Source organism: Plectropomus leopardus, chromosome 9 (genome assembly GCF_008729295.1).
Source record: "Plectropomus leopardus isolate mb chromosome 9, YSFRI_Pleo_2.0, whole genome shotgun sequence".
In the NCBI taxonomy this organism is placed as follows: Eukaryota; Metazoa; Chordata; class Actinopteri; order Perciformes; family Serranidae; genus Plectropomus; species Plectropomus leopardus.
The window spans coordinates 31193469-31219734 of NC_056471.1; the positions used below are offsets into that span (position 1 = coordinate 31193469).

A 26266-nucleotide genomic window follows, 5' to 3' on the forward strand; every position below is an offset into this window, starting at 1 on the left:
TTTTATTCTTGTCAATGCAATATCTCAAGAACCCCTTGAGGTTATTTCTTCAAATTTTGCACAAACGTTCACATGGATCCAACAATGAACAGATAAGATCTGGTCGTCATACATTAAAGGTCAAGGTCATAGCAGCCTCACCTGTCTCATTCTTGTGAACACAATACCTGAAGAATGCACCAAGGGAATTTCTTCAAGTTAAAACATAATATCTCAAGAACACCTTGAGGGGATTCTTTAAAGTTAGACAAAAACATTCACTTGGACTCAACAACGAGCTGACTGGAATTTGGTGATTAAAGGTCAAGGTGACTGTGACCTTGCATCCTTCTCATTCTCGTGAATGCAAAATCTCAAGAAGGCCTTGGTGGAGTTACCTTAAATTTGGCACAAATGTCCACTTGGACAATGACTTAAGAACCTTGGGTAATCAACCTTGTAACTGTGAAGATTGTATAGATCCTCTGTTCTGCTGTGGGGAAAATGTGTGTGAAGCATCCATGTTTTTACAGACATGGATATAAACTAACTGTAACTAGAGTGGTGTGCAGAGGTATGCAACCTCATGGCGGTATATCTAGTAATCCTCAATAAAACAAATTAAAATTTAGATACTATTTCAATCAGTAGTTGAATAAAAACTAATTAAAACCAGCACTGTGTCATCAACACAGAAATGTCCCTTAACCCACGTGAACAGGTTTTTGGGAACGCCCATCACTTTAAATCTGGCACAGCTTTAAATTTTGTGCCACTGCTAGGATAGATCATTTGTCTACAACAGTAGATAAAAAAAATGATCTATTCAACGGAAACAACACAACCAAACAAAATTAATATTCTCGGCAAGGCACTGAGGTACTTTCATGGCATTTGACCTGAAATCAAGCAGAACAAAGCTGAGTTTGCATTTTCAAAACATGCAATATGACCTACGTTGTGTTTCGGTCATGTAAAATTGTCACTTATTTAGCCTCAGTGGGAAGTTGATCTGTGAAAAGAGGGAACGAAAACCACAGAAAATGAAAGTCTGAGCATGAGGGATAAACTCCTCTCTGTGATAACAAAACTTAGCTGGTGAGTTCCCGTTCAATAATTTTGACCTGAAATCTGAACTGAGGGTATGGACACACAGATCAAGATTTTCAGACCAATCAGAGTTCATTTTAAGCCAAACATTTGATGACATGGGCAAAAGAAGCATCCTGTTTTCTGCACAATAAATAACGCTGCAGTAACATTCTTTCATTGCAGTTTGTTATAAATATGCTACATCACTTTGATACTGATCACAACTTGGTTTTACCCTCCTAGATCCAAGGTAAGTACATATTGAAACCTTTCATGTGGATTACTGATATTTCAACCTTCTCATGACCGTTTCCTTTACATTGCTTGGCAGTTTATTATTCTTTGGAGATTATGGATTTTGTGTAAAGAGTTTATAGAGTTTAAAAGTATCTAAACAGTATCTTCTGTTATGTCTGTAACCTATTAGTGTATTTTTGGCTTAACAAACATCTAAAAGTGTCTCCTTTATACAGGGAGAACAGTAAGACCATTATCACAATGGATTTCATGGAAATCGACGACAACCCATATATAAATAAAACTCTCAAAATGGATGGTCTTGTGACCGAAGGTACGGTATCAACCTGAAAACATATATAAGGTATAAATTATTAAAAGTATATTTCATAGTCAAAGACTCAGTAGTTCATAAAATGTTTTATATTTAAGTTTCTAGATAAATATGAGTGTTTTTAATGTATGTGAAGAATCTATTGAGCACGCAACCTCTTGCTCTTAGAAATTACATGTAACAAATATGTAACATTTGTACGTGTCATACTTATCTGTTCAGCTTATATCAAGAAGCGTAGTATTTGAGATGACTTTGTCAGCTAAGTTACCCATCCCTTTTTTCTACCCCGGACAGTGTCTTTTTTTTTACTGAGACATTGACAACTTCTTCTGCCATGATTGTGCTGTATTTTTAAGCCAAAAACATAACCACACATTTACTACAAAATTGCTGAGATTTAAAGTTTTCAACATATCCACTATTAATTGCAGATGCCTCACATCCATTACACTCAGAGTTTGAGCTGCTCCGTCTGGCCATCACTTCCAAAAACAAAACATTTATAGGAAGGCAATGAATACAGAATAACTGTATTAAGGAAAACTAATATTTTGTAAGACATGCTCTCGTTTATTATTTATTTATATCATTTATTGCTCCTACCTGCCTGTGTGCACTACTGTATCTTGTTGTACATATGTGTATTTGTAATGTTGTATTGTTTTATGTGGTTTTACGTATCTTAATTGTGTCTGAGCGAAGCCAAAGGCAAATTTTCCCTGAGGTGGGCAGTAAGGTCTCTCTATCTCTATCTACCTTCATAATTATGTTTAAATGCAACATTTTGAAGAGATGATCAATTTCAGACAATTGGGGTGCTTTTGGAAACTAACCTGTTTATCAGCTTGAATTCAAAAAAAAAAAAAAAAAAGGGCTAGAGAATTTGGTAAACATGCAACCCTGTTTCTGAGAAATTAAAAGACATTTGAACTGTTTTCTTACTTTGGATTTAGTGAATTTTAAGAGAAGAAAGCAGCCCTGTGGATGTGTGACTGTGTGTCTTGGATTACTGGTTGCTGTCCTGTTGGCTGGTAACATAGGACAGTTTACTTACTGTAAGTAATTTGTCTGGTACAAAGGAAAATGTAAATGCATTTTGCAACTGCCAACTGGCAAGCAAATATTTTAAATTTGTTTTCACAGATGAAATAATTGGCCGCCTCCTGTCAGCAGAACCAACACAGGCCACCAACAACATCCAAGGCGATCTCCTTCAGAGCCGTTACGATACCTTAGCTGCTGAGAGAACACAGTTAGAGGACAGACTGACTAACGTGACTAAAGAGAAAGACCAGCTGCAGCAAACTTACAATTCTTTGACTACTGAAAGAGACCAGTTTAAGGCCAGTTTCAACAATCTGAAAAATGCGAGTGACCAGTTACAAACAAGTTACAACACCTTAAAACAACAAAGCGATCAGTTACGGACTAACAACAATAATTTGGCAGCAAGTGAAAACCAGCTACAAACCAAATTCGGGACTTTGCAAAGAGAGAAAGCCCAGTTACAAACTTCGTTTGTAGCATTGACAACAATCAGAGATCAGTTACAGAGCAATTACTCTTCCCTGAAAATGAACATGGACCGGTTGCAAAGCAGCTACAACGCACTGAGTGTAATTAAAAATAACCTGCAGGTCAGCTACAGTTTATTGCGGAGAAACAAAGATCAACTGCAAAGCAGTTATAACACCCTGCAGAGGGAAAAACAGCAGCTACAAACTGATTTGGCTTCAACTAGAGATCAGTTGGAGAAGATGACCACACGAAGAAGTAAGATGTTTTTCATAAACATTTAATTGATCTAGTATTTGTTTTGGTATTGAAGGCTTTTTTGTGATCAATTTTCTGCTGTCATGTTTTCAATTTGAATGTAAAGACTGTCAGAGTGGCTGGAGAAAGTTCCACGTCAACTGTTACTTTATCTCAGAAGAGAAGAAAAGCTGGTCTTCAAGCAGACAAGACTGCATCGCAAAAGGAGCAGATCTGGTCATCATAAACAGCAGGGAAGAACAGGTAACAAAGAAAGAAGACTGAACTAGGAATGATCATAGACGTGTTGTTATTCACAGTTTATCAAAGCTTCTATGGGGGAGGCTGTGCTCATGAGAGACATGAGGACATTGGTCTGACTTTTTTAACATTCGTTTTCAGTAGATTCACTCAAAATAACATCACAGTAGCCACTTTGTGAGCATGCGGGTTGCAGTAACATTAGCCACAATAGAGTGTCCCAGGGATGAGGTTTTTTTGAAGGCCAATGCAGAGCTTAGCATCGCCCTGGATCCCTCGTCAAAAAACTCCAGGATTTTTCCATTGGATTTTGGATTATGGCAGAAAATAAACTCTGTGGCAAACAAACATCTGTGATACTTACATGTTTTGTTCAGCAAGATTAGCTTTACAAATAAACAACAAATTTAGGATTTCTGAAGTATAAATCAGCTTACCCATTGGGTTTTGAAAGCCTTGAATGTATCTTCTCAAAATAAGGCCTTAAAAAGTCTTACATCTCTTTCTATTCTAAAAGTCTTGAATTTTGTTTCCAAAGGTCTTACTGTTTTTTTCCTTGTCCTTTTACATCGATGCTCAGATTATTTGCTGTTGTGCTTTTAATGTTAAATCAGACTGTCAGTAAGGGTCATTGTTTTGCTGCAACAATAAGATCCCATTTTGTTCACTACAGTCATACAACTTAGCTTCGCCATCACAACAAGGCTGTGATGCAGCTCAGTGTGATGACGTTGTGTAGTTTCATTTAGCCACGGTTAGCACCATCTTTTTTTAAGAAACATAAAAGTTTCAAAGTTTACAAGTGGGGTTTTCACTTATGTATTTTTTGTGTTATAGAACGTAACGTGAATGTCTCTTAAGCTTGTGTTAACCACAGACCTCATTAAAGGCATCTAACCAAAAATCCTTTTAAAAAAAACATTTACTCCGAGGGCTCATTCCCGGGGTACTCTATAACTACAGAACAGACTTTCCAAATGAGCATTAGGTATGTGTCAAGATGAAACATACAAACAGGGCAAACATAAGAGTTGCTCTGGATGTATGAAAATGAAACTGAATCATAGTTATCTGCTTATCATTCTGTCTATATTCAATGAAAAACTCAAATGTCATTACAGGAAATCTGAAGCAGAGAACCTAACAGTAGAAAACAACAGTTTGAAAGAATTTATCATATTTATGTTTTTGTCTGCACCAACAGGAATTTGTCAGAGGGTTGCTGAGAACAGACGAAGATGCCTGGATTGGTCTGACTGACAGTCTTAAAGAGGGGACTTGGACATGGGTGGATGGGACCCCAGTCACCACAGCGTAAGTCCTAACAGATAGAGGTAAAATATCATTAGACATGGGGATCCACTCCCTGGTTGTAAGATTAGAAGCTTAGTGAGTATATGATTGTTATAAATAAAAATTTTTAAAAAAAGAGTAAAAATCAAATTTCTTGCCAAGTTGCTCATTGCTGTTCCCCCCATGTTTCTGCAAGATATCAAACCAATTCTCTCAGGGTTCACAGGTTGAGAACTTGTGAAAGGTGTGTGAATGCAGCTCAAGAAAAGTGATGATGATCCAGATTTCAAAGGCTTAAAATAATGATAGCATCAGTTGCAAAAACAAGCACCAGTAGTGCACATACTGTGCTAATAAACCCAGAACGGTAGCACTGCAGCCTGTTTGTTGCTTAATACTCTTGCAATATATTGTTCCCATTAGTCACATAGATACAAAAAGATGGGTAAATAGGGTCTACGTATAAAAAACACTTGTCATTTGAAGTAAATTAAACAATGATTCAAAGCAGTTTGGAAACAAAAACTATGCTGTATAAAGCATCTAAAAAGCAGAGTAAATTGTATGTCTGTTGTCTTGTTCATCAGGTTCTGGCAGCAAAACCAGCCCAACAACTACAAAGGGAACCAGGACTGTGGAGAAGCTGTGCATAAATCATCGGGACAGTGGAACGATATGATCTGCTCTTATGAACAGATGTTTATCTGCGAGCTATAAGATAATTATTTACACAGTTGACAATGCCCTGTGGCTTTTGACTTTAATTCTCATATGTTATCATTAATAGGTCAGTCTGGTGATATTATATATATGTTTAATTGCCCAAAAAAGACTTGATCCTGCTATGAGTCTCATACCTTCATTATCACGAACACAGACTTTGTAGTTTATTTTGAGTCTCACTACTACTACTACTACTCACTAGAGCGACAATTGTGAATTAATTTGTGGATTAATTCACAATTTACTCCAGTTTGAGTAATGTAAGAAAAAAATATTCTTGAAAAAGAATATATTTTTGGTAAATTTGTAAAGATTTTCTTCTTTAGTGGGAACCATGGACTTCGGGCTGAGTGCCATGAAAGAAGTCAGAAAGGGTCCACATTATTGGTTTTGGGCTTTTAATGGGATTTGTCAGCAAAACATGTAGTATTATTCTAGCCTTATTCTTTGTAGAAGAGTCTTTTTTATCTAAATTACCACTGTGAAGTTTTGTTCAGTTTTTTTGCCAAGATTTGCCAACATTAAACTTTTATGTATAACATTGTCAATTATGTCATGAATGTTTTATTTAGCTGATGATTAGTGTTTGATGTAATGTAATATGAAAAAATTGGTTGTACAAATACAGATTTTGCTATCAGGTGTTTTTTGGATCATACCATTCTAGAGACTCTCTGAGAACTTCATACCTTCAAGGGTTTTTTTTCCACCACCAATCAAAATGCTGTAGTGATGCAAGCAGATAGTAATGCAAAGTTATCAAAGATTTTTTTTTTATTTCACTTTTTAAGTCAGTACTGTGTTGTAATTCTGATGATGCATAAACTCAATAAAGCTTAGACTTAAAGGTCTGTCTGCCCCCGTTATGGTTTTGTTTTTTTGTTTTTTTAATTTACTATTTTTTTGTGTTTACAGAACAAATGGGTTCCCACGGTCAAGGAAAACCTGGAAAAGTCATGGAATTCCACTATCTCATTATCCAGGCCTGTAAAAGGTCGTGTATCTGAAACTTTAGGAAAATTCACCAAATTTTGTTGTGCATAATGAAGTAAATTGTTACAGTAATGTTCTGTGGATAACCTTCCATGTAATGTAACATAACAGTTAATTTATTTTCTGCAGCTGTCGATGTAATAAAGCACCATGTAGGTATTGCAGAAATGCATGACATTTTGTTTGCTATCCCGTACATTTCTGGATTTTCTCTGTGTGACTTAACTGCAACAAACTTTTAGACCCAGCAGAAAGAATGGTTCATTTTAACCTTCAATGCACCTTGTGTTTTGCTGCTCCATCACTGCCCCAAGTACGCTCTGCACTCCAACAGTGTGGTGCTATAAATAACCTAACAGTATATATATATATTCCAACAGCACTTATAATGAGCGTTCAAGCTCCAAAAGCAGAAAATCTATTTGTGGCAGCAGATGTTTTAATTGTGGCGGCTGGCCCCAAGTAAATGAGTGTTAAAATCTGTGTAGGGTAATGAATCCAAGAGTTTTCATACTATCCCGTGATACTTTAAAATTGTACCACATTTTTGACATTGAGCAACTGACATGGATATTTCTCTATACAAAACAAGGTGAGCTCACATACTCCACTTCAAATGTTAATATGGTCATTCAGTTGCTACCGTGTTGCTATGCTCTGTAAAGTAACCTCATTTATTTAAATACATTAGGTCACATGCAACACCCTTTTAACTGTTTTTAAAACCCTTTTTTCTGCTCTATGAGTCTAACCAGACCAGCATGTCTGGTTGAAGCTCCTTGATCTTTTATTTTTAGTCAGGCGGCCCAAAGCGCAACCTCATCACCCGCCTACGTCCCAGGGGGGAGCCCCATCTCACCACGCGACCACAGATGGTTTGGATCGGACTCATCTCTGGGGGGAATGAAAAGGCTTACTCCAATTAATGGTTGAGATGCCCCCTTCAAGAGCAGCCGCACTCAATGCAGCCGCCACCACACCCAGAATGAGCCACATGCCAGAGCACGGTGTCTCTGCCCTGTGCACAGCTCACATGTTGGTGATTCTAAAATGTGCTGCGTCTTCTTCTGACGCTGTGTTATGTAACATGTAGTCTGGCTTTAGAGAGCACTGTCAGCGCTCGATATCTGTTGTTGTATTATTGTCATCTGTCGCAGTGCCAAGCAGAGGTGGACCCAGTAGGAGCAACACCTGAAGGATATGATGCAAGACAACGCAACAGCTCTGCAGATAATACAACCCCTCCTACTTTATTGCGCTCATCTTATTCATCAGAGACGCACTAATTTAACTATTTAGTTAAACTGTTGTTAAGGTCTACCCCTAATTGTTATTCTATGCATTTTTTATTGTTTTAATACAATGCATTTTGCCACATTTATAGCATTAATAATTTGTTCCACACAGTTTGACATTTTCAGGCCCCCTAAACTGTTTTGAGTTTTGTTTAAAAAAAATAAAAAAATAACAAGAAAAGAGCTGACGGAGAGTAACCCCAATTTTTTATACTGTCCCATACAAAAGTCGGACATATGTCCATACATGCACATGCACATTTATATATTAAATACTGCAACACATAACTTTACATATATGGACACATTTGATATTATATATTTCTTTCACACATATATTTCAGTTTATATGTGCAAGCATACAGCAAAAAATATTTGAAATTTGTTATGGAAGGTGAAATGTATATGCATATTTCAGACCATCTTTAAAAGGCTGTACCAGACTGAGTTTCATATGAAACCTGAAGACCTGGGGGATCCAGTGAAACCAACCATCCCATGCTAGTTTCTCAGTAAAGGGGCTAAAAAAACACTCCAAAGTTAGGCTAAATTCTGGCAATGGAAAAACAGCCCAAATCAAGACAATCTGATGAGAATTTCTTTACCTTGTTAATATGGACTTAAATGTGATTAAGTGGGATTAACTATTGAACTTCTGCCATTAATCTCAATTTTAAAAATGTATCATTTGACAGCCCTATTCAAAACACATCTCTCTCTGAAACATGCAGCCCACATTTCTTTTTATTTCTTATCTGATGATCTGCAGAGCTGAGGACGTTCTGCTTTGTTAAAAACGAGCCATCCTCAGTCCTCAGCGTGAGGAATTTCTTAGACACAGCTGTAGCGCAGACGTCAGCTCCAGCTGTGACAAAATACTGAGAAAAGATGCAGAGAAACGTGACCGCAAAAAAAAATGTGTCATTTGTCAAAATGTTCAAAATGACAAAAGTGGATGTCAGGTTGACATGTGCCAGACCTCCGAACAGTTGATGTTTTGATGTTCCTCCCTGCTACATTAGACATCGGGGAAGAAGACAGGCTGTCAGGGCAGCTGCTGCATAGTACTTAAGTATTGATCCCTCCCTCCATGTGGAGCACTTAGTGCCGTCTCCTAACTGTTGTAGGAAACACTGAGAGAGCTGAGTGTTTCTGCAGCTCTTGCAGGCTGAACTGTTTGAACTGCTTCACAGAGATTAGATAGAGCTGAGCACTGAATTAAAGCTTTGTTGTGCTTGATTTCAGGTCTGTAACTACACGTACCATGAATGTATCTTGGTGCCTTATCAGGAAGATTAATTCTCAGTATTGTTGCGCGTTGGAAAAATAATAGAGCCGCAGAGATAAGCAGAAAAAAAGAGATTCACACAAGTTTTATATGTTTTATATGTTGAAATAATAAAGTGAATAAGAGGTAACAGAAGAAACAATAGACTAATGACAGCCCACTATAAATGAAACTTTATTTTTAAATCTAAATCATGTTTAGGTCACATATTCATCTTTGTATTTAATGCATGCTAACTGGGGCTGAAAAATGAAGCCAATATGGAAGTACCAAACACAGTTCCTCTGATGGCCACTAGAGACTGGCTCCAAAAAAAAGAGTCAATCCCCATAGACCCCCATGTTAAAATGCCCAACTTTGAAGAAGAAATAAACATGTGATAACCTGGTGCAAAAAAAAAACAAACAAAAAAACATGTTTTGGTCTCTATTGCTAACTTAAACATTCATAACAACTGTGCTGGAGAGTTTTTTTGTTTGTTTTTTATAAAACTCACTCATTTAAATGTTATCAGTGCTAAAAGCCATGCATAATTAAAGGTCTGGCTGCTTTGAATGACAGGGGGATACAGGTCCTTTAAAAGTCGCAGCTACATCTGCTTGTTCGTTTCAAGGTAATTAAAATATTTTGGTTGCCTTAAAAAAAAGTATTTTAGCATTTAAAAAACATGTTCTCAATCAAATTCGTCACATATTGCTGCTTTTCAGTGGACTTCCACGTCTACATATTGCACAGTAGATATGCTTCTGCGCCTGCTATGTATGCTCCGGGATGCTACTACCATGATATCATCACAAGCACACGTTGGGATAAAACTGCACGTAGTTATGTTTAGGCAGCAAAAGCACATGACAACCAACACCAGGACATCGACAAACGCACATGATGCCACAGATGATGAGGATTAGCTTTCTCAGCTTGACGTCATCCAGGGGCATATCATGCAGACACGAAAGGTGGCTTTTGGTATTGGGATTGCACACCAAAAAAACTGTCAAAGCAGTGGTATTTGACGACTTCAAAATGAGAATAGGCTAGCCATGAAGCTAGCATGGCAAAAAACTTGAATATGACAACAAGCACCCCAAAAACATATACATAAAAATGCTCTACATATGCACTTTACATTAACCCTAGTCTAGGAGTAGTAAGAAATAAAAATGATATACTGCAGTAGTTTATTTTTTCTTTATTTAAGTACATGGATATTTAAACTTCTTTTTAAGAGTTTTGGCTGTGACAGCAGAATGCTGTAGGTATATGAATGTCGGAAACAAATATAACAGCACCATGAGCCAAGGCATCCATAAAATAAAAACTATATTAAATCTGAGAGCGGACTGTAGACTGAAAGAATCAGCGGCCAAGGCAATATAGATCTTGGCCAAATGACAAATGAACGGTGCCTTATTGAGTATGTCTTAGAATCCTTCATAATCACAATTTATCATCATATCTCATGCTGAATGAAACACAAATTTACTTTATTGCAGAATATATTGACTCTAGATTCTTCCATATTCCATAATATTCCCAAATAACTTCTTTTTTTATCTACTATTGTCTTTGTATTTAGGCAAGGACAGGACTGCATCAGGGATGTGTTACATGTGGGTATGATTGTTCTTTTCCCCTCTCTCTCTCTCTCTCTCTCTCTCTCTCACTTTCTCTTTCCCTGACTTCCTCCTCACTTGCTCCTCCTCTTCCTGGCTCTTCCTTTCTACAGGAGCAGGTAAAAGCGATCACTGATGGAGAGAATATGAGGGAGCTGAGGGGCGGAGAGGAGGAGACTCCTGCACAGAAACACAGACAGAGACACACGAGCAGCAGCAGTCCTTCAGTTTGCAGGAAGATGGCCTTGTAGCTATTTCCTTTGTTTTAGTTTGGGCTGGGGATTACCAGCAGTTGTGTTTTTTGTTGTTGTTGATAGGCATCTTCTGTTTAGGGGACTGAGCTTGGTCCGACGGGCCATCGCAAGGTTGGCCCAGCGATTCCCCGTCTTTTGTTTGTTTTGGCCGGGATCTCCAACCCTCTTCCCTGCAAACTGTTGTCTGGTAGCCATTATATGTTTGGCCTCACTTTGAGCCGGTTTTAGTTTGTGGAGGCCACAACAGATGTATTGAGAAGATCTGGACACGGCACAGAAGCAAGGCTCCGTTCATTCCTATGAGAGCTTCTCAGTAGCACATGATGCAAGAAAAAAATAGTTTTCCGCAGTATGAAAGTACCCGGATCTTCTGCATGAAGGGGCCTATGAGTTTTGCACACTAGACTTACAGAGGCCGAGTGTGCCTGAGCGGGTAACTGACTCACAGTTTAGCACTTCTCTAACTTGAATGGCAGGCGCTCTTTAGAAGCGCATCTGGAAAAACAGCCCAAAAACTGCCAGAAAAACGCATTTGCTAGAGACGATTCTCTAGTGATGCACAGAAGAAAGAAGAAATACTCAATTTATCCTTATTGTACTTAATTTATCCACATATATCAGAGGTCTTTAAATATTACGTATTTGTTTTTATCTTAGAAGATTTGCAAAAAATAACTTGGAAAAAGAAATGCTTTTACTGTTTAACTATATGTAGTTCGTCTATGTCGTGTTTCAGTTGAAAGCAAGCAGAATATACGTCTTCATAGAGGTGTTTTATAGCAAACAGAGAGACGTCATAGTTAATACATGGACGCCAAAGTGCTGCTGTGTATACAGAAAATCTGCATGTGCCAATCATCTGTCATGCTCTGAAAATCCAACCGGGGACAGCTGGGAAAAACCCTCACCTGAATTTCACACAAGCTGCTTTTATCAGGTGCCAATCTGAGAGCAAATACAAATGACAAACACACCCATGCACACACTTCACTGTGGGAATATTAAGGTCAGCGCTGTACTGAAAGAGGGTTATCTCTGGCTATCTAACACTTGGCTGAATGTTCACATGAAAAGCCTGGAATTCATCCATTTGCCAAGTTTATATATATGCACACAAATATATATATTTACCACATTAGCACATTATCTTGGTGCAATAACTGCATAAAATAGAACTGCAGCTAATGATTATTTTCATGTCTGATTAATCTGTTGATTTCCTCGTTTTCCTATAAAATATCAAACCGAGTATAATCTGCGAGTAATAATTACTTCAAAGTGACATCCACAAAACCCTTGTTTTGTCTAAATAATAGTCAAAATCTAAAGACATTCTGTTTATTATCATATATTACAAACAAAAGTGGAAACGCTTGAAAGGCTGGATCTGTCAAATATTTTTGTTTGAACAAAAAAAAGACCAATAAGAAGAAAAATAGAAAAGAGATTAGTGAGTTATTGTTTAGTTGTACAAATATATTTTTTTCCATCTTCAGGCAAAATGGAAATTCGGTATAGCCTTTAAAAACATCAAGTTTAGCTCCCCCTTCTTTAATTCACAATAGTATAATTTTCTATTTTAAAGTTTTTCTTTCTTACAACACTTTTGCAAAGAGATATCATTTTTGTAGCAATTTACTCTGCCAGTGCAAAACTGCAATTTAAAGTTCTTTTTGTTTTTCATTTTCTTCTTAATTTACGTCTCAGTTAGCCAATGACGCAATCATAAACATTTGTAAAATTATAGCACAAGTAAATTTACTATAAACTTCAACAAGAACCACAAAAAGGAAAACAAACTGAAGCATCAATTAAATACAGACAGCATTCAGCAACATTCAACAAAATTATAAAATAGGTAAAGAAACTGTGTAATCAGTCACATAGTCCTGTTTTATCCATTTCTTATTAAGATATGAACAATAATTAAGTCTTTGCAGGTATGTTTATACTACGGCCCAAAGGACATGATTATAAAAATAAAGAAAGTTCACATTTTTCTGAGCAAAATTTGACATTTATATATTTTTTTAGATTATACTTGTATAAATATACTGTATATTCAGCCTATATTATGCTGCGAGTGTAAATCAGATTGCGCTTTTTTCTTACTGCCACAGCACAAGAAAGTTGTAGAAAAACAACAGCAGTGAAGGAGAGAGAGCCGACAGTAAAGCTCAGGAGCTAAATGTTGAAACACACAGTGAACATCGGCAGTCTTTCTTCAGTCTGAGGTCGTCTGAGGGTGAGCAGCAACAGTGCAGAGCTGTTTGTTCACTGCAAGACAGCAAGGACACCGATCACTGAGCTGGACTCTCTTTCTTCTTTCAATAAAAGAGAAAGTCAACAACACTGCACATGGTGGTGAGATGATGCAGATAGAGTCAGAGATGTGCCGTACCAGAATGTACTGCGTAGGTATTGTTTTCGAATTATGTTTGTACACGAGTGTATGTGTTTAAGAACCAGTGTTGGGGAGTAACGAAATACAAGAAATAGCGTTACATATTTTAAACGCAAAATATGAATAACTGTATACAGTTACACTATAAAGCAGTGCCATTCTGAATGCAGTTATTGTCTGCAAGTACTTGAAGGAGTTGCTTTATTTGTTATGCTTGCTCTAACACTGAATGTGAGGTGAGCGAGCGTCACTTCGACAGCATTGTTTCCTGGTGAAATTTCTAACTGGCCACAAGCGATGCAACACTGCCGTTTTGAGCTGAATTTTCTCAAGATGCCATGTTTTGATTAATCAATCAATTGATCAATCATTTCGACTTTATTTGTGTAGCACTTTTCATACAAGCAAAACTGTAGCATAAAATAAAAAGTAAATAAATAAATAAAACCAGACCCAGCCTCAGACTAGCCATGAGCAAAACAAAATAAAGTATCTTTCCTAGAAAATGTAACTGAAAGAAACTTTAGAAACATCTTAAAAAAAACAACCACACATTCAATATGTGCAATTGTAGACTTTTGCCCCCTCCTCCTGAACCCCCATATTCCCAAAAATCTTGGTCATGACTTAAATGACCTCAACAGTAGCTATAGTTTGGAAATGTAGCACAAATTCATCATTTTTCCTTTATTGCTATTTTGAAAAATGACATATTTGCAAGTTAAAATAGTATATTTTTAGACTGACACTTTGCTGATCCCATCAAGCAGGTGAAAAATAAATATTAAGCACTTGATGCAGGTCTGTCTTAGATCGGTGCTTTATGCCTGCAGAAACAGTGGCTTTAAAAAGAAATCTCTCCGGCTCAACAAATGAAAGTGCTCAAGTGGAACCTGAGAAGGAAGAAAGGTGCGCTGTCAGATGACTGAACAATAACCTCTGCTCACATCGCCTGCAGGCAGCAGGACCTGGCGTACGATTACAGCTCCTAAAAAAGCACAAAGCCGAGGCAGAGATAGGGGAGTATTTTCTGTCTTCCTCACCTCCAGGTGTTACCTGCACTGCAGCGAGCGGCTCTGATTCACGTTGCTGCTCCGGCCGCCGTGAGACTCAGACGCTGCTCGCTGCGGGTCTCTGGGACCACACAGCCTTGTTTGCCACATTCCTCTGGCAGCCGGGGCGAGTGTGATTGACACCTGTGGCCAGTGAGTCACGGGTACAGGCCCACTCTCACCCCCCATCAACAAGCTGCCCTCACAAAGACAGTCTCTGAGGGCGGTAAACTAATCCGACAGCTAACTATCAGGCCTCAACCTCCTTTTTCATCTCTCCCATCCTCCTCCCCTCCTTGCATTTACTGCATACTGCAAATACTGACATTAGCTTTCATTGACTAAATTTATTTCCTGGCTCCGTCTCATTGCCATGCTCAGATTTCTTCTTTCCACTTGACCTAAAATAGCCTCTAAAAGAAGTGAAAACCAGGAAAATGTCCTCACTCCGGAGAATTTTACACATTTTCCCATCTTTACAAGGACATTTATTGGTCATAGATTCCATGTTCGGGCTCAAAGTTTCTTCATTGAACAGCATTTGCCAGATTACCAGAAGTAGGCAAGACCTGTCTGTTGAGAGTGACGCCTGGGACACACTGCACGCGTGAGCAGAGCATAAGCAGAGCGAAACCTATTGCTTTTTTTAATTCGGCGCCCATGTTAACGGGTTGGAGCAACCACACTGCCGGCATGAGCAGCGCTGCTCACTAAAATCCAGTCAAAGTATCCCTGTGCAGGTCAGGTGTACACAGGAGTAAGGACATTCAGGGCTCGGCCGGTACCCGGGCCAGATTGGGCCCATGGTTTAAAAGTTGAAAGGGCTGACAAATTACACCATTTACAGTTGTCACACAACCAACCAGAAATTGGAAGCCGGCTTCTGACAACCTTTTTGAAATCTAGGAGTCATAGGCGTAAAACTTCTAAATTTAGAGTATAAGGGGGAGAGGGGCTTAGCAAAAGGTTAACCCTTTAAAACCTAGGCAACACTGCATAATTTCTTAGAAAAACATGGGATGAAGGCTTTAAGCAACTTAAGAACGAAGTACCCAAAAGTTAGCAAGAAATTAGTAAAAAGTACCCAAAAAATCCAGAAAATCAGCCAAAAACAAGACAAATCAAACATAAAATGAAAAAAAAAAACAAAAAAGAAAACAGGGAAATGGGGCGTCCAGGATCACCAAGCAGAGCTGGAAGCCCATGGAAGCTATGTCCTTGCCACAGCAGCCAAAAAATAATCTAAAAAAAAAAGAAAAACAAGGAAATGACATGACCTGAAAATGTGCTTAAAAATAGTTAGAGTTAAGATGATTATAAATATGGTTTAGTTTTTCATTTAGTTTCAATTTCTTTTAAAGTTAAGGGATGTTTATCATTGCCCAGTCTTCCATGTTGTCAAAAGAAATCAATTTTCTCAAGGTTCAAAGGTTTAAACAACAAGAAAAGTAATGTTAATCAGGTCTTAAAGGGCCAATATAGAAGATGGAAAAGCAAATCAAACAGGACAAAAATAGGAAACCTTAAAGAACATTCAAGTCCTAAATTAAATAAGAATAAATACAGAGCCTTTTGGGGTCTCCTTAGTAGTGGAATAAGTATTTTGATCTTTAACTTAAGTAAAACTGCTAACACCAACAATGTTAAAAATACTCCTCCGTGAGTTTAATTCCTGCATTTTGCACACAGCAGCACAAATATGCAGGTTTGTTAGAGTCACACACAAACAAAGGTAGGCGAAGAACAGCATGTCAGCAGCACTTAGTCAACACTCATCTGTCCACCACCCTCATCGTCCTGGGGGAGGAAGGAGGTGGAGGACGAGAGGGGGTGTTAGTTGGTTGATGCAGGTGACCTGTCTCCCCACACAGTCCATCAAGTCTCTGACACACACTGAGGAGCCTCAGGGGGATCAAACACAAAGCGCCCGCTCATCAGCACAGCCGCCGTTCCCAAGAATCTGATCATGTTTTTGTGTAAACACCCTGAAAGCCTCTCCTTTAATTATATCAAAAAGCCAGAGATTAGCGTGCTGACAGTTACCTCAATGGAGCTAATTGTGAGTCATTTCATAGAGCAGCAGAGTTGAAAATGACTGTTGGCTCGCAGCCCAAATGTGTCCATTAAAGACGGCTCTGAACCGGCCTCAGTCATGGAGGAAAAATCTGGCAGTGATGTGAGGAAATAAGCAAACAGTGATCCGCATTATGGTGGCATGGCACCAGATTTATTTTATCAGTGAAAGCCATAACATTGTCCAAGTGGAAATGATGAGGCGTGATTAAATTAGGAGTGTTAATCATTGCAACGTTTTTAAAGATTACAGAAGTCATTTTCAACATGTCCTCATCCCAACTCGTCACATGTTGCAGCTCTGTCTGTGGACGTCTGCCTCTACATATCACGAGTTAGGCATCCTTCTGCGTCTGTTGTTTACGCTCCGAGGTACGCTATCATGATGTCAACAAATGCACACGGTGGTATAACCTAGCTCGTGGTTGTATTTAGGCAACAACAGCGAGGATGGTTAGGTTGAGGGCAAGGAGGCACATGGTGAGCTGCAGAAAAAAAACCACCACATTCAAATGGAAAACTAGCACTGAACTCCTGAATCAAAGTTTGGTTTATTGGTTTTTGGTTGTTGCTGTTTTTATTTGTATTTTTATCTGCGTGCCCTGGGGAAACTGATGCCTATTAGGTGCTAGCTACTTCCGGTGCAGTTAATTTTACAGATACTATATGTAACTTTTCACATGTATTATTCATTTTTTATGTCAATGTGTGAACGGATTGCAATTGCCTGTAACAGCCTGTTAAAACACTTTTATGTGAGCTAATTCTTTAGAGAATTATTTCTTTGAGAAAATCCAAAGGATTTAATGAAGCTTAACCAAGATATCCCTTTCTGTCAGAGAGCCCTGAAGGCAAAGTTCTTACAACAGTGTGCCGCATCTCTCTTCAGCTCCGCTAAAGCACTGCAGTGTGCAACAGCAGCTAGACCTTATCTCAGATATCTAACCAAAAACCTATTGACTTTGGGGACAAGGAACCTGGTTTCCAGGTTTTAAGACTCATTACTATGGTTCCCTATAATTGGTTCAGACAACTTAATATATATTTCCAACACGTTCTCATCCCAAGACGTAACATGTTGCCGCTTTGCTTCCGCATCTACATATTATGCCTCAGGTATACTGAGCACATGGGGGGATTACACTGCATGTGGTTACGTTCAGGAAACACAAGGACATAGCAACCAATGCTGGGACTTCAACAAATGCACATGCTGACACAGAGGGTTAGGATTATGGGAAGGAGGCACATGGTAAGGTGTACAAAAAAAAAGCATCACATCCAGATGGGAAGCAAACGCCGGACTCCCACATGAAAGTCCAGGGTTTGGTGGATCAATCCACTGCCCCTTCCTCCTGCCCTATATGCTTTCCCATACTTCTTATATCACATTTTTACTGGCAGAGTTTCAGCCTGATGTCATCCAGCAGCATTTCATGGGGAAAGGTGACTTCTGCCTCTGTGATCTGACATCAAAAGTAATGTCAAAGCGACATTTCTCAAAGATGGGAATACATGTCCACAGTTATGGCGTTGTCATATAATTTGACAACGCCTCACGTATCAATCGGATTGCCACACTATGATATTGTTGCGATGTTGGGAAATGCAGCAGTTGTTAATAAACACTACAAAAAATTAATTAGTTTAAAAAAAACACCATTTGGAGGCTTTAAAATACTTGAGCACTGAACAACAGGAGCATCAGACAAGAAAAACATCTGTAAATTATGTCTGAAAAAGAACAAGAGTTTTAGAACTGGGAAAATAATGCTATTTTTCTCTATTTTGCAACATATTTCTCAAAACAAAAACACATAAAAGTCTATATAAACCTTCAGCTCAAGACAAAGAAGAACCAGAAAAGGGATAGTAAACATGCTTTTATTGCGGTGCATGTTCAGGGCTCTGAGACAGCCTCAGTCACAGATCGTTTGCTGGGTTGACAACACAAACCCAAGTCCATCATAACAAGTGTGATAAACTGCCTGAGCTTGTGTACAGAGAAACACAGCATACGCACTGTGACACAGCAGGCATCAGGGCAGATATGATAAACACTGCATTTCCCTCAGACGTTTTTTCTTGGTCAAAACTGCAATCTCAACAGCAACAGAGTGGAACCACAGTGCATTATCCAGTCTGATGAAAGCTGAGATACGGTTTGAGCTTGGGCAGTTTGTCTGGGAATGTTTCCTCGAACATACTGTACAGTCATTTAGGCTGAAAGGAAGCTCATGTAAGAGCTGAAATATGATCATGGAAAAGCTGTCAAAATGGATATTTCAGAAGCAGTATTCATTTTCCACTCTGATGAAAATTAACACACACTTCTACATGTCCAAGCGTTTTAGGGACACTGGAAAATCTACATTCAGGACAGTAATTCATGCTTAAGAAACACAATAGCTGAACACACCACTTTGAGAAACTGCTGACAAAAGAAGCACAGCGACTGGCTCCTTCTTGTGCTGTTAGAAGATGGAATATGAGATAGACGCTCGGCGCAAAATGACCCCTCAACCCCGATCACAGTGATACTGTATGAGAAGGAGATATCATCGGTTTTGTGGTTGCACAGGGATACCCAATACTGCCTTATAGAGAGGACATTTATCCTCAGGAATGCAGGAGCGATAAAAGTGGATTTATGGCCAGTTATGTATGCTGGGGGCACTGTAAGGCACACATTGTTGAAAAGTGATTTACTTCCATTGTTAAAACATGTAACACAAGCACAGCCATTCACATATTGTTCCATATTCGAAGACAAATGAAGCAAATTGTTCATAATCCTCATGTATCTTAAAGAGGGTTTTATGGAAAGCTGGTCTTTGGATGGATTTCTCTGTTAGAAGGATAAAGCAGGGCCTTCTTACTGCGTCAATAACTTTTTACCACAATAAAATACAAGGCCGTAACCATGGAGTTAATAATGGGTGGGGGGACTGAATTTGCTCATTTCCTATTATATTCAGGCTATTCTCATGCACTGTTTGTACCTTTGCCTATGAAAAGTAATGCACCAAAATTTGTGCAAATCCCATATAATAACGAGTCAGTAATCTATGTAAAGCCCATGTATTTGGGAAGGCTGCAAGGCTGTGACCAATGCACTGATGAGAGCGAAGAAGTAGTAGGTAGGATGGGATCGTGGAAAAGTCAAACAAACACAGGACTTTCCAGAGCAAGCTGGCACTCAGAACCGTGGGAACTTTAAGGTTTGTCATCCCCTTGTTTCTTTTCCCAAAACCTCATCTCCATAACTTTACGTTAAGTATGTAACTTCATCGAGGAAAATGGCTGCAAAGCAGCTGAGAACCGGCTGAGGCAGAGCAGAGAAACGGCCCAAAGGGTTGGTAAAAACAGGGATTGATGGCACAAACACCATCTGGAAATTGAAACAAACTGATGTGTATTTTTGAAAAACAGGAATGGGAGCTTGTTTGTGGGATAACAGGCTGCTGGAGAAAAGGGGCTTGTGGTCCAATAGGATAAATGAGGTTCTGGAATTTCATCATTGGAACAGTGGCATGGCACCAACAGTGCAACAAGTTCACATTCAAAGTTGCCACATATTTCCGCTTTGCAGAAGACTTTCACGTCTGCTGTTGACGTTCCAGGATGCCACTACCGTGATGTCACCAAATGCTAAAAGCTGAGTTCATTCGAATTCATTAATTAAATGTTTTTTTGTGTATGAAAGCTGAAGATCTGTTCTTAATCTTGATGTATTCGTTGTTTTTATATTCAAAACACAAAGTATTCTGGAGGTCACAAAAGTGTACCATATCTGTATTCGTCAGTGTTTTATCTACAGACTAAGCAGCCATAGGCTTTTGATTATATAAAAGCCTTTATATTTTTATTGGGTGATACAAATTACAGTTTTTCTGATTTGACAGATTGTCAGAGCATTTCATTTGAAAACAAAATGTCCATTTGAAGAGTCAGAACTGTTGTTTTTGTTGTGTTAACTGTAGTGATGGCAGTTATATTTGGTTAGGTTAGAGCTATAATGTTAAATTCATCTGTACTCACTACATCTCTGCCTTTCATACCCTCAGGTAATGAAAAACAAATAAAAATAAGTTATTGGTATCTTATCAGCCACAGGAAGCTGAAAATTATTGGTTATCTGTATCAGTTGAAATAATCATTACCGTGCATCACTTCTCTAAAGGCATTTATAATTACTGCCTCAATGAAATGCAACAGCTATTTCATATGGTCCAACAAATTATATTTAACATAACTCATTTGAAAACCAAATGACTCTTGGCAAAACGAAACAACCTTTGGTGAAAAAACTGACATACCTCCCACCCACCACCACCTCCTGGTGTTTCCATGTGTTCTTTTACATCCTGAATTGTTTGAAAGAAAATGTCTGTTAGAGTCATTTAGTCAAGATTAGACAAGATTGTTCAGCTGCATAAAAACTCCTGTGGCCTGCTCTGAGCAGAGATAGATCTTGGCAGATGCAGAGATTAACTTTGCGAGCATTAAAATTCCATGTTAAGCATGTCTGGGGGTTTGTCACTATGCCGACAAACACAAACTAAAACAGCAGAGCGAGCAGGAGGAGAGGCAAAGAGCGGGAAGCTTACAAAGCGGGCTTTTTATTACCCAGAACCCCACTGTCTCCCAGGGAGCACATATTTAATTACAGACGTGACAAGGAAGACATGAGGGAGTTCAAATGCAACGAATCTGTCATCCCCCCGCCCCGAGTGGAAATCGCACTCTCACCGCACAGCATGCTGTACAGATTAGCTCGGGGTCGGAAATTACAGAACATCTCCCAACCTCAGTGGAACTCTCTGCAGGAGCTTGCCAACTTTCGGGACCAGCTTCCTGCAGTCTAATGACTCTCCGGCTTCTCTGTCTAAAAGGACCTTTCTGTCACAGTCTGCTCTGCCTCTCTCCTGCTGCTGTGGGATTTTTTCCACTCACTCTGCCGTCACCTCTCTCTCTACTCGGCCACTCTCCCTCATCAGTCTCATCACCTCCACCTGGTGCTCCCAGCTACTTTTCATCTCCAATCAAGCCAGTACTTAAGTAGCCCCACTCCACTCACACTTTCCCAGATTATCTTTGCTTCTATGTCTGTTCTTCCAGCACTCACCCTCGGACTGTTTTCGACTGTCTGACCACCTCTCCTCGTCTCTGCCCCGGTAAATCTAGCAGCCTTCTGACTCCGACCATGAGTTTTGCCTGTGTACCTCCTTGTTCTCGTCCGCCTGTGGCTGTGTGATGTTCTAGTGCTTTGGCTACATAGAGAGAGATCGCCATTCTTCCGGCCGTCTTCAGAACCTCCCACCGAGCAAAACACCTCCTCCGTGTGAGTGCTGCTGGTGTTTATTGTTCTGATGGTACATCGATTCCCCGCCTGTCCTCGTTGATCCCGCTACTTGCTCTGTTGCCTGCCTGCCTGACACCAACTTTGCTTCCTCCTTGACCACGAGCCCTGCCTGCCCCTCTCTGGAGTCCCCCCTTTTCCCACAAGCTCCCTGCTGTGTTTCTGCAACTCACCTGATACATTCTCCTGCTAGTCCGCTCCACGTTCACACTATCACCTGTGAACGTGAGCGCACCCCAGTCTCTCTACGAACTCTGGTCCACCCCTGAACTGATAACTGTCCCTACTTACCCGCAACCTCATTATACTCACCTCTGCTCCATTCAACCTGCCAAAAGATTAAATAAAGGTCATTACCACTTACTCACCTGCTCCGTGTGCTGCAATAGGGTCCTACCAAACCCCGTTACACCTTTCTGTCTGAGGGTTGTTTCTAGCTTATCTCACGGGAGACAGACGTTTATTTTTGCTCCATACCGAGCATGGCAAATGTAACTTTATAAATAGATATTATCCTGATTCAACTATTTGTCCAGCAATAGGCCAGTGGTGGAATGTAATTAAGCACATTTAATCAAGTACTCTACTTAAGCACACATTTGTGTTGTGTAATTCCATTTCATGCCATGTTCTACTTCTACTCCAAACATCTCAGAGGCAAATATTGTACTTTGTACTCCACTACATTTATTTGACAGCTTTGGTTCCTTCTCAAATTGAGACTTTTGTTTGTTTTGGGTCCAAATATCCAGTTTTGTTGCAAGAAACATGGCTGTCGATCACTACCCAGAGCTCATGACCACAGATGACGGTTGGAGCGTAGATGGACTGGTAAATCGAGAGCCTCGCCTTCCGGCTCAGCTCCTACTTCACCACGGCAGTCCAATGCAACTCCCACATCACTGCGGATGCCGCACCAAACCGCCTGTCAATCTCACGCTCCGTTCTACCCTCACTCATGAACAAGATTCAAAGATACTTGAACTCCTTCACTTTGGACAGCAAGTCACCCCCCTCCCAGAGGAAACAGTCCACCATTTTTCCACAGAGAACCATGGCCTTTTTTATTCCTACTTGAAAAGTGTATCCCAAGGCACTTCATCGGCAGTAGTGCATTTGATACCGGTGTAACTCAAGAAATGCTTACTATGTTAAACTTTGCTTAATGGGGTGCCTCAGGGATCCACCCCTGCTCTTTTTCTCCCTCATCCACAACAGCTGATATGTGATCGCTGAATCGAGGGACACAAATCAAGGAATACCCCGTCTCCCTTGTGGGGAGGTACAGTACGCGCTCGCCCACAGTCAGCACATTTTAACACAGCTTTTCTTTTTACGCATTTTTCATGGATGAACGTAACGCTTTCAAAGCTATTATTTTCTGCCTTGACAAACATGAAATCTATCCCCAGGTAATAACAGAACTGCGGGAAGCGTTTAAAGAGGTGGCTCAATGTACAGTAAAAGATTTACACTCTTCTCCTCAGACAGCTTCGGGCTTTTATCTGTGTGTGATACGCAGCTCCCACATGGTCACAGAGGATAACATATTCGACTGTACGGAGCCGCACATCTGAGTAAATAGATAAGAGCTGCATAATCTCCGCTGTATGAAGGGTTTGTCTCACCATGTGCAGCATGCAGTGGTGAATAAGTACTTAAAGCTGCACTAATCAATATCCATATCAACAGAGGATCAAATAACTGTGTAATGTGATGGAGGCTTGTAGTGACAAACCCACAGAGAATTATCACCCGCCTCTGCGGCTCCGCTCAGCTCAGCATCGTTTTAGCATCTTACTTACTTGCCCGCCATATCAAAGGTGGTCATGTGTCAGTGTTTACAGCTTGTTTCAGTACAAAAAACTAGTGATACAATGCTAAAAGCTGCTATGTCAAATCAAAGCAATAAAAAAGACTAAAAACCAGCTGCTAACAAGTCAATTATTAAAATAACACCACCACAATGTAAAAATAATTACAAGTAAAAGTCTTGCATCCAAAATTGTATTTAAATCAACAAAATGTGTCGCAAGCATTGTAAAAGTGCTGGTACTAAACTGAAAAAACTACTGTTACAATGCTTAAAATCTGCTGTATGCAGAAGATAAAAACACTATATATCTTATGTGAGAGGCAAGAGAGATGAGCCAGAAAGAGATAAATAGAGATGTAGCTAGTAAGATGAGGGAAAAACACTGTAGGGTGCTATATGGAGAGATAGTCATGGCACAGCGACCATTAAAGATAACCAAACAGACATGACGGCACGGCGGCCATGACAGATAATCAAACAGATGGGTCGGCACGGCAGCCAACCAAAAACACAACGCAAACATGAAAAATGAAAGTGGCACTTACTTTTTGTAGACCTTGCCGTGCGGCAATAGCTCCGTCTGCAGGGACTTGATGTGGAAACTGGGGGATGGTGCCCTTGAGCAAGGCACTGAAGCTCTAACTGCTTGGACCTTTGAGTGTGTGTCAGCTCCATCAGTCTAACATCTCTCTGCTACCAATGCATGTCTATAGGTCCTGTGTGTGCATGTGTGCATGTGTGCATGTGTGTGTGCGTGTGTGTGTGTGTGTGTGATAAATGATGATAGCAGAGTGTAATACTCAATTTTGACAATTATTGTATCATATAGATCTAAACTAATAGATCCAAGCAGATAGTCAACAGATAGTCATGGCACGGCGGCCGTGACAGATAATCAAACCATCCAAACACAACACAAATCGCCAGCTCAGCATTATGAGGTTCTATCTGACATTTTTGTCAAAGGTATTAATCTTATTCTGTTACAACTTATTAACACAGTGTGGGGTGTTTCAAGTTATATGTATTTTGGGACTTTTTATTTACAAAAGATAAAAAAGGCTCTTACAATTTTTGCTATTTCGAATGCAAAACTTTGAAGCTCAATATCCCAAAACTCCTCAGAAAGCAGATAGAAACTCATAATTCTAAGGCAGCAAAATGTAAATGACAGTTATATCTCACAGCAGATAGAGAGATAGGGAGGAGATATAGAGAGATAGTCAGGGCACGGCGGACAGAAATAGATAAAGAGGGATGAGGAACAGAGATAGACAGAGAGATATAAAGGTAAAACCAGAGATAAGGTATAGTTAGGTATAGTTACAGAGATGAGAGATGGATAGGCATGGCACGGCAGCCACGATCAATAATCAAACAGATCGGTCAGCACAGCAGCCAACCAAAACCACAATACGGACTCAAAGAAAATAAAAATGGCCCTTACTAGTTGTAGATCTAGTTTGGCGGTGGTAGCTCAGGCTGGTGTAGGAACCAAAGGGTAGCAGATTGGAGTCCAGAGGTCCAGCGTGGACCATGTTGCGGAGTGTGGACTGGTAGAAAGACAAAGGAGATAAATTTGCCGTGGCAATATGCGTGTTCATGAGCAGGTTCTATTATTTCTTCCACCATGTTAAACAGCCTCCTGAATAATATCTTCTTTTTTTCCTTTTTTTTAAATGGCTGTTGTTCCCCTTTAAGGCAGAAATTGTGCAGAGCTGTTATTGTATTGGATAGCATTTGATTGTAGGTGCAGCTAATTAAGTGACCATGCAGCTTGCATCCTTACTTACACTGAAGGTCAAATTTGAATACTTACAGCCACTAGATTGCCAATAATGGATTTCATCTGCAGACTGGAAGAAAACATTGGCCCAAGATGTTTGTTTAAAAAAATTGAGAATTTCTGTGTCATTCAAAGGTATATTTTCTATATATACAGTGACGTTTGTTGGAGAAATTCTTTATCCATAAACAAAAAAAATTAGGTTCACACCCCTCTTTCAGTCTTGACTGGATGGATTTAAACTCAACACTTTACTCTCTTGCCTTTACAAATTCTCAAAATAGCAACAGATTTTTAGACTATTACAAAATTTTATCTAGTGAAACCCTGTGATGTGATATGAGTGTTATTTTTTTGTTTGTTTATTTGCTTCTGTCAGTGTCCATTTTTAATAAATTTATTTTATTTTATGATAAGACTTTTATTGATTTACATATAGCTATTATTGATATTATGATTATTTATTTATTCCTTAGCCTTCTTACTCACCAAAATAACTTCAGTTAGATAAGGTTTCGTATTAGTTTGCCAGCAATGTAATTTGCAAATGTAATTTGTAACATAATATTTCTAATGACCAGGCTTATTCCCCTACCACCTTACAAGCACAGATGAAAATAGCTAATGTTAGCTAACTGTTAAGAAGCTAATTTACA

At 39.3% G+C, this 26266-nt stretch overlaps 1 protein-coding gene across 2 annotated transcripts; it reads left to right on the top strand.

Annotated features, from left to right (window-relative positions):
* Window positions 1-1171: 1171 nt before the first annotated feature.
* LOC121948566 (C-type lectin domain family 4 member M-like) lies at window positions 1172-6311 on the top strand. 2 transcript variants are annotated; one of them, XM_042493996.1, is made up of 7 exons: window positions 1172-1321; window positions 1545-1642; window positions 2599-2700; window positions 2789-3418; window positions 3525-3661; window positions 4863-4972; window positions 5539-6311. In XM_042493996.1, the coding sequence occupies exons 2-7, from the start codon at window positions 1570-1572 to the stop codon at window positions 5666-5668; spliced, it is 1182 nt and encodes a 393-aa protein (XP_042349930.1). In that variant the 5' UTR covers window positions 1172-1321; window positions 1545-1569; the 3' UTR covers window positions 5669-6311. The 2 variants fall into 2 exon arrangements, with proteins under 2 accessions (XP_042349930.1, XP_042349931.1); XM_042493997.1 differs by lacking the exon at window positions 2599-2700.
* The last annotated feature ends 19955 nt before the right edge of the window (window positions 6312-26266 follow it).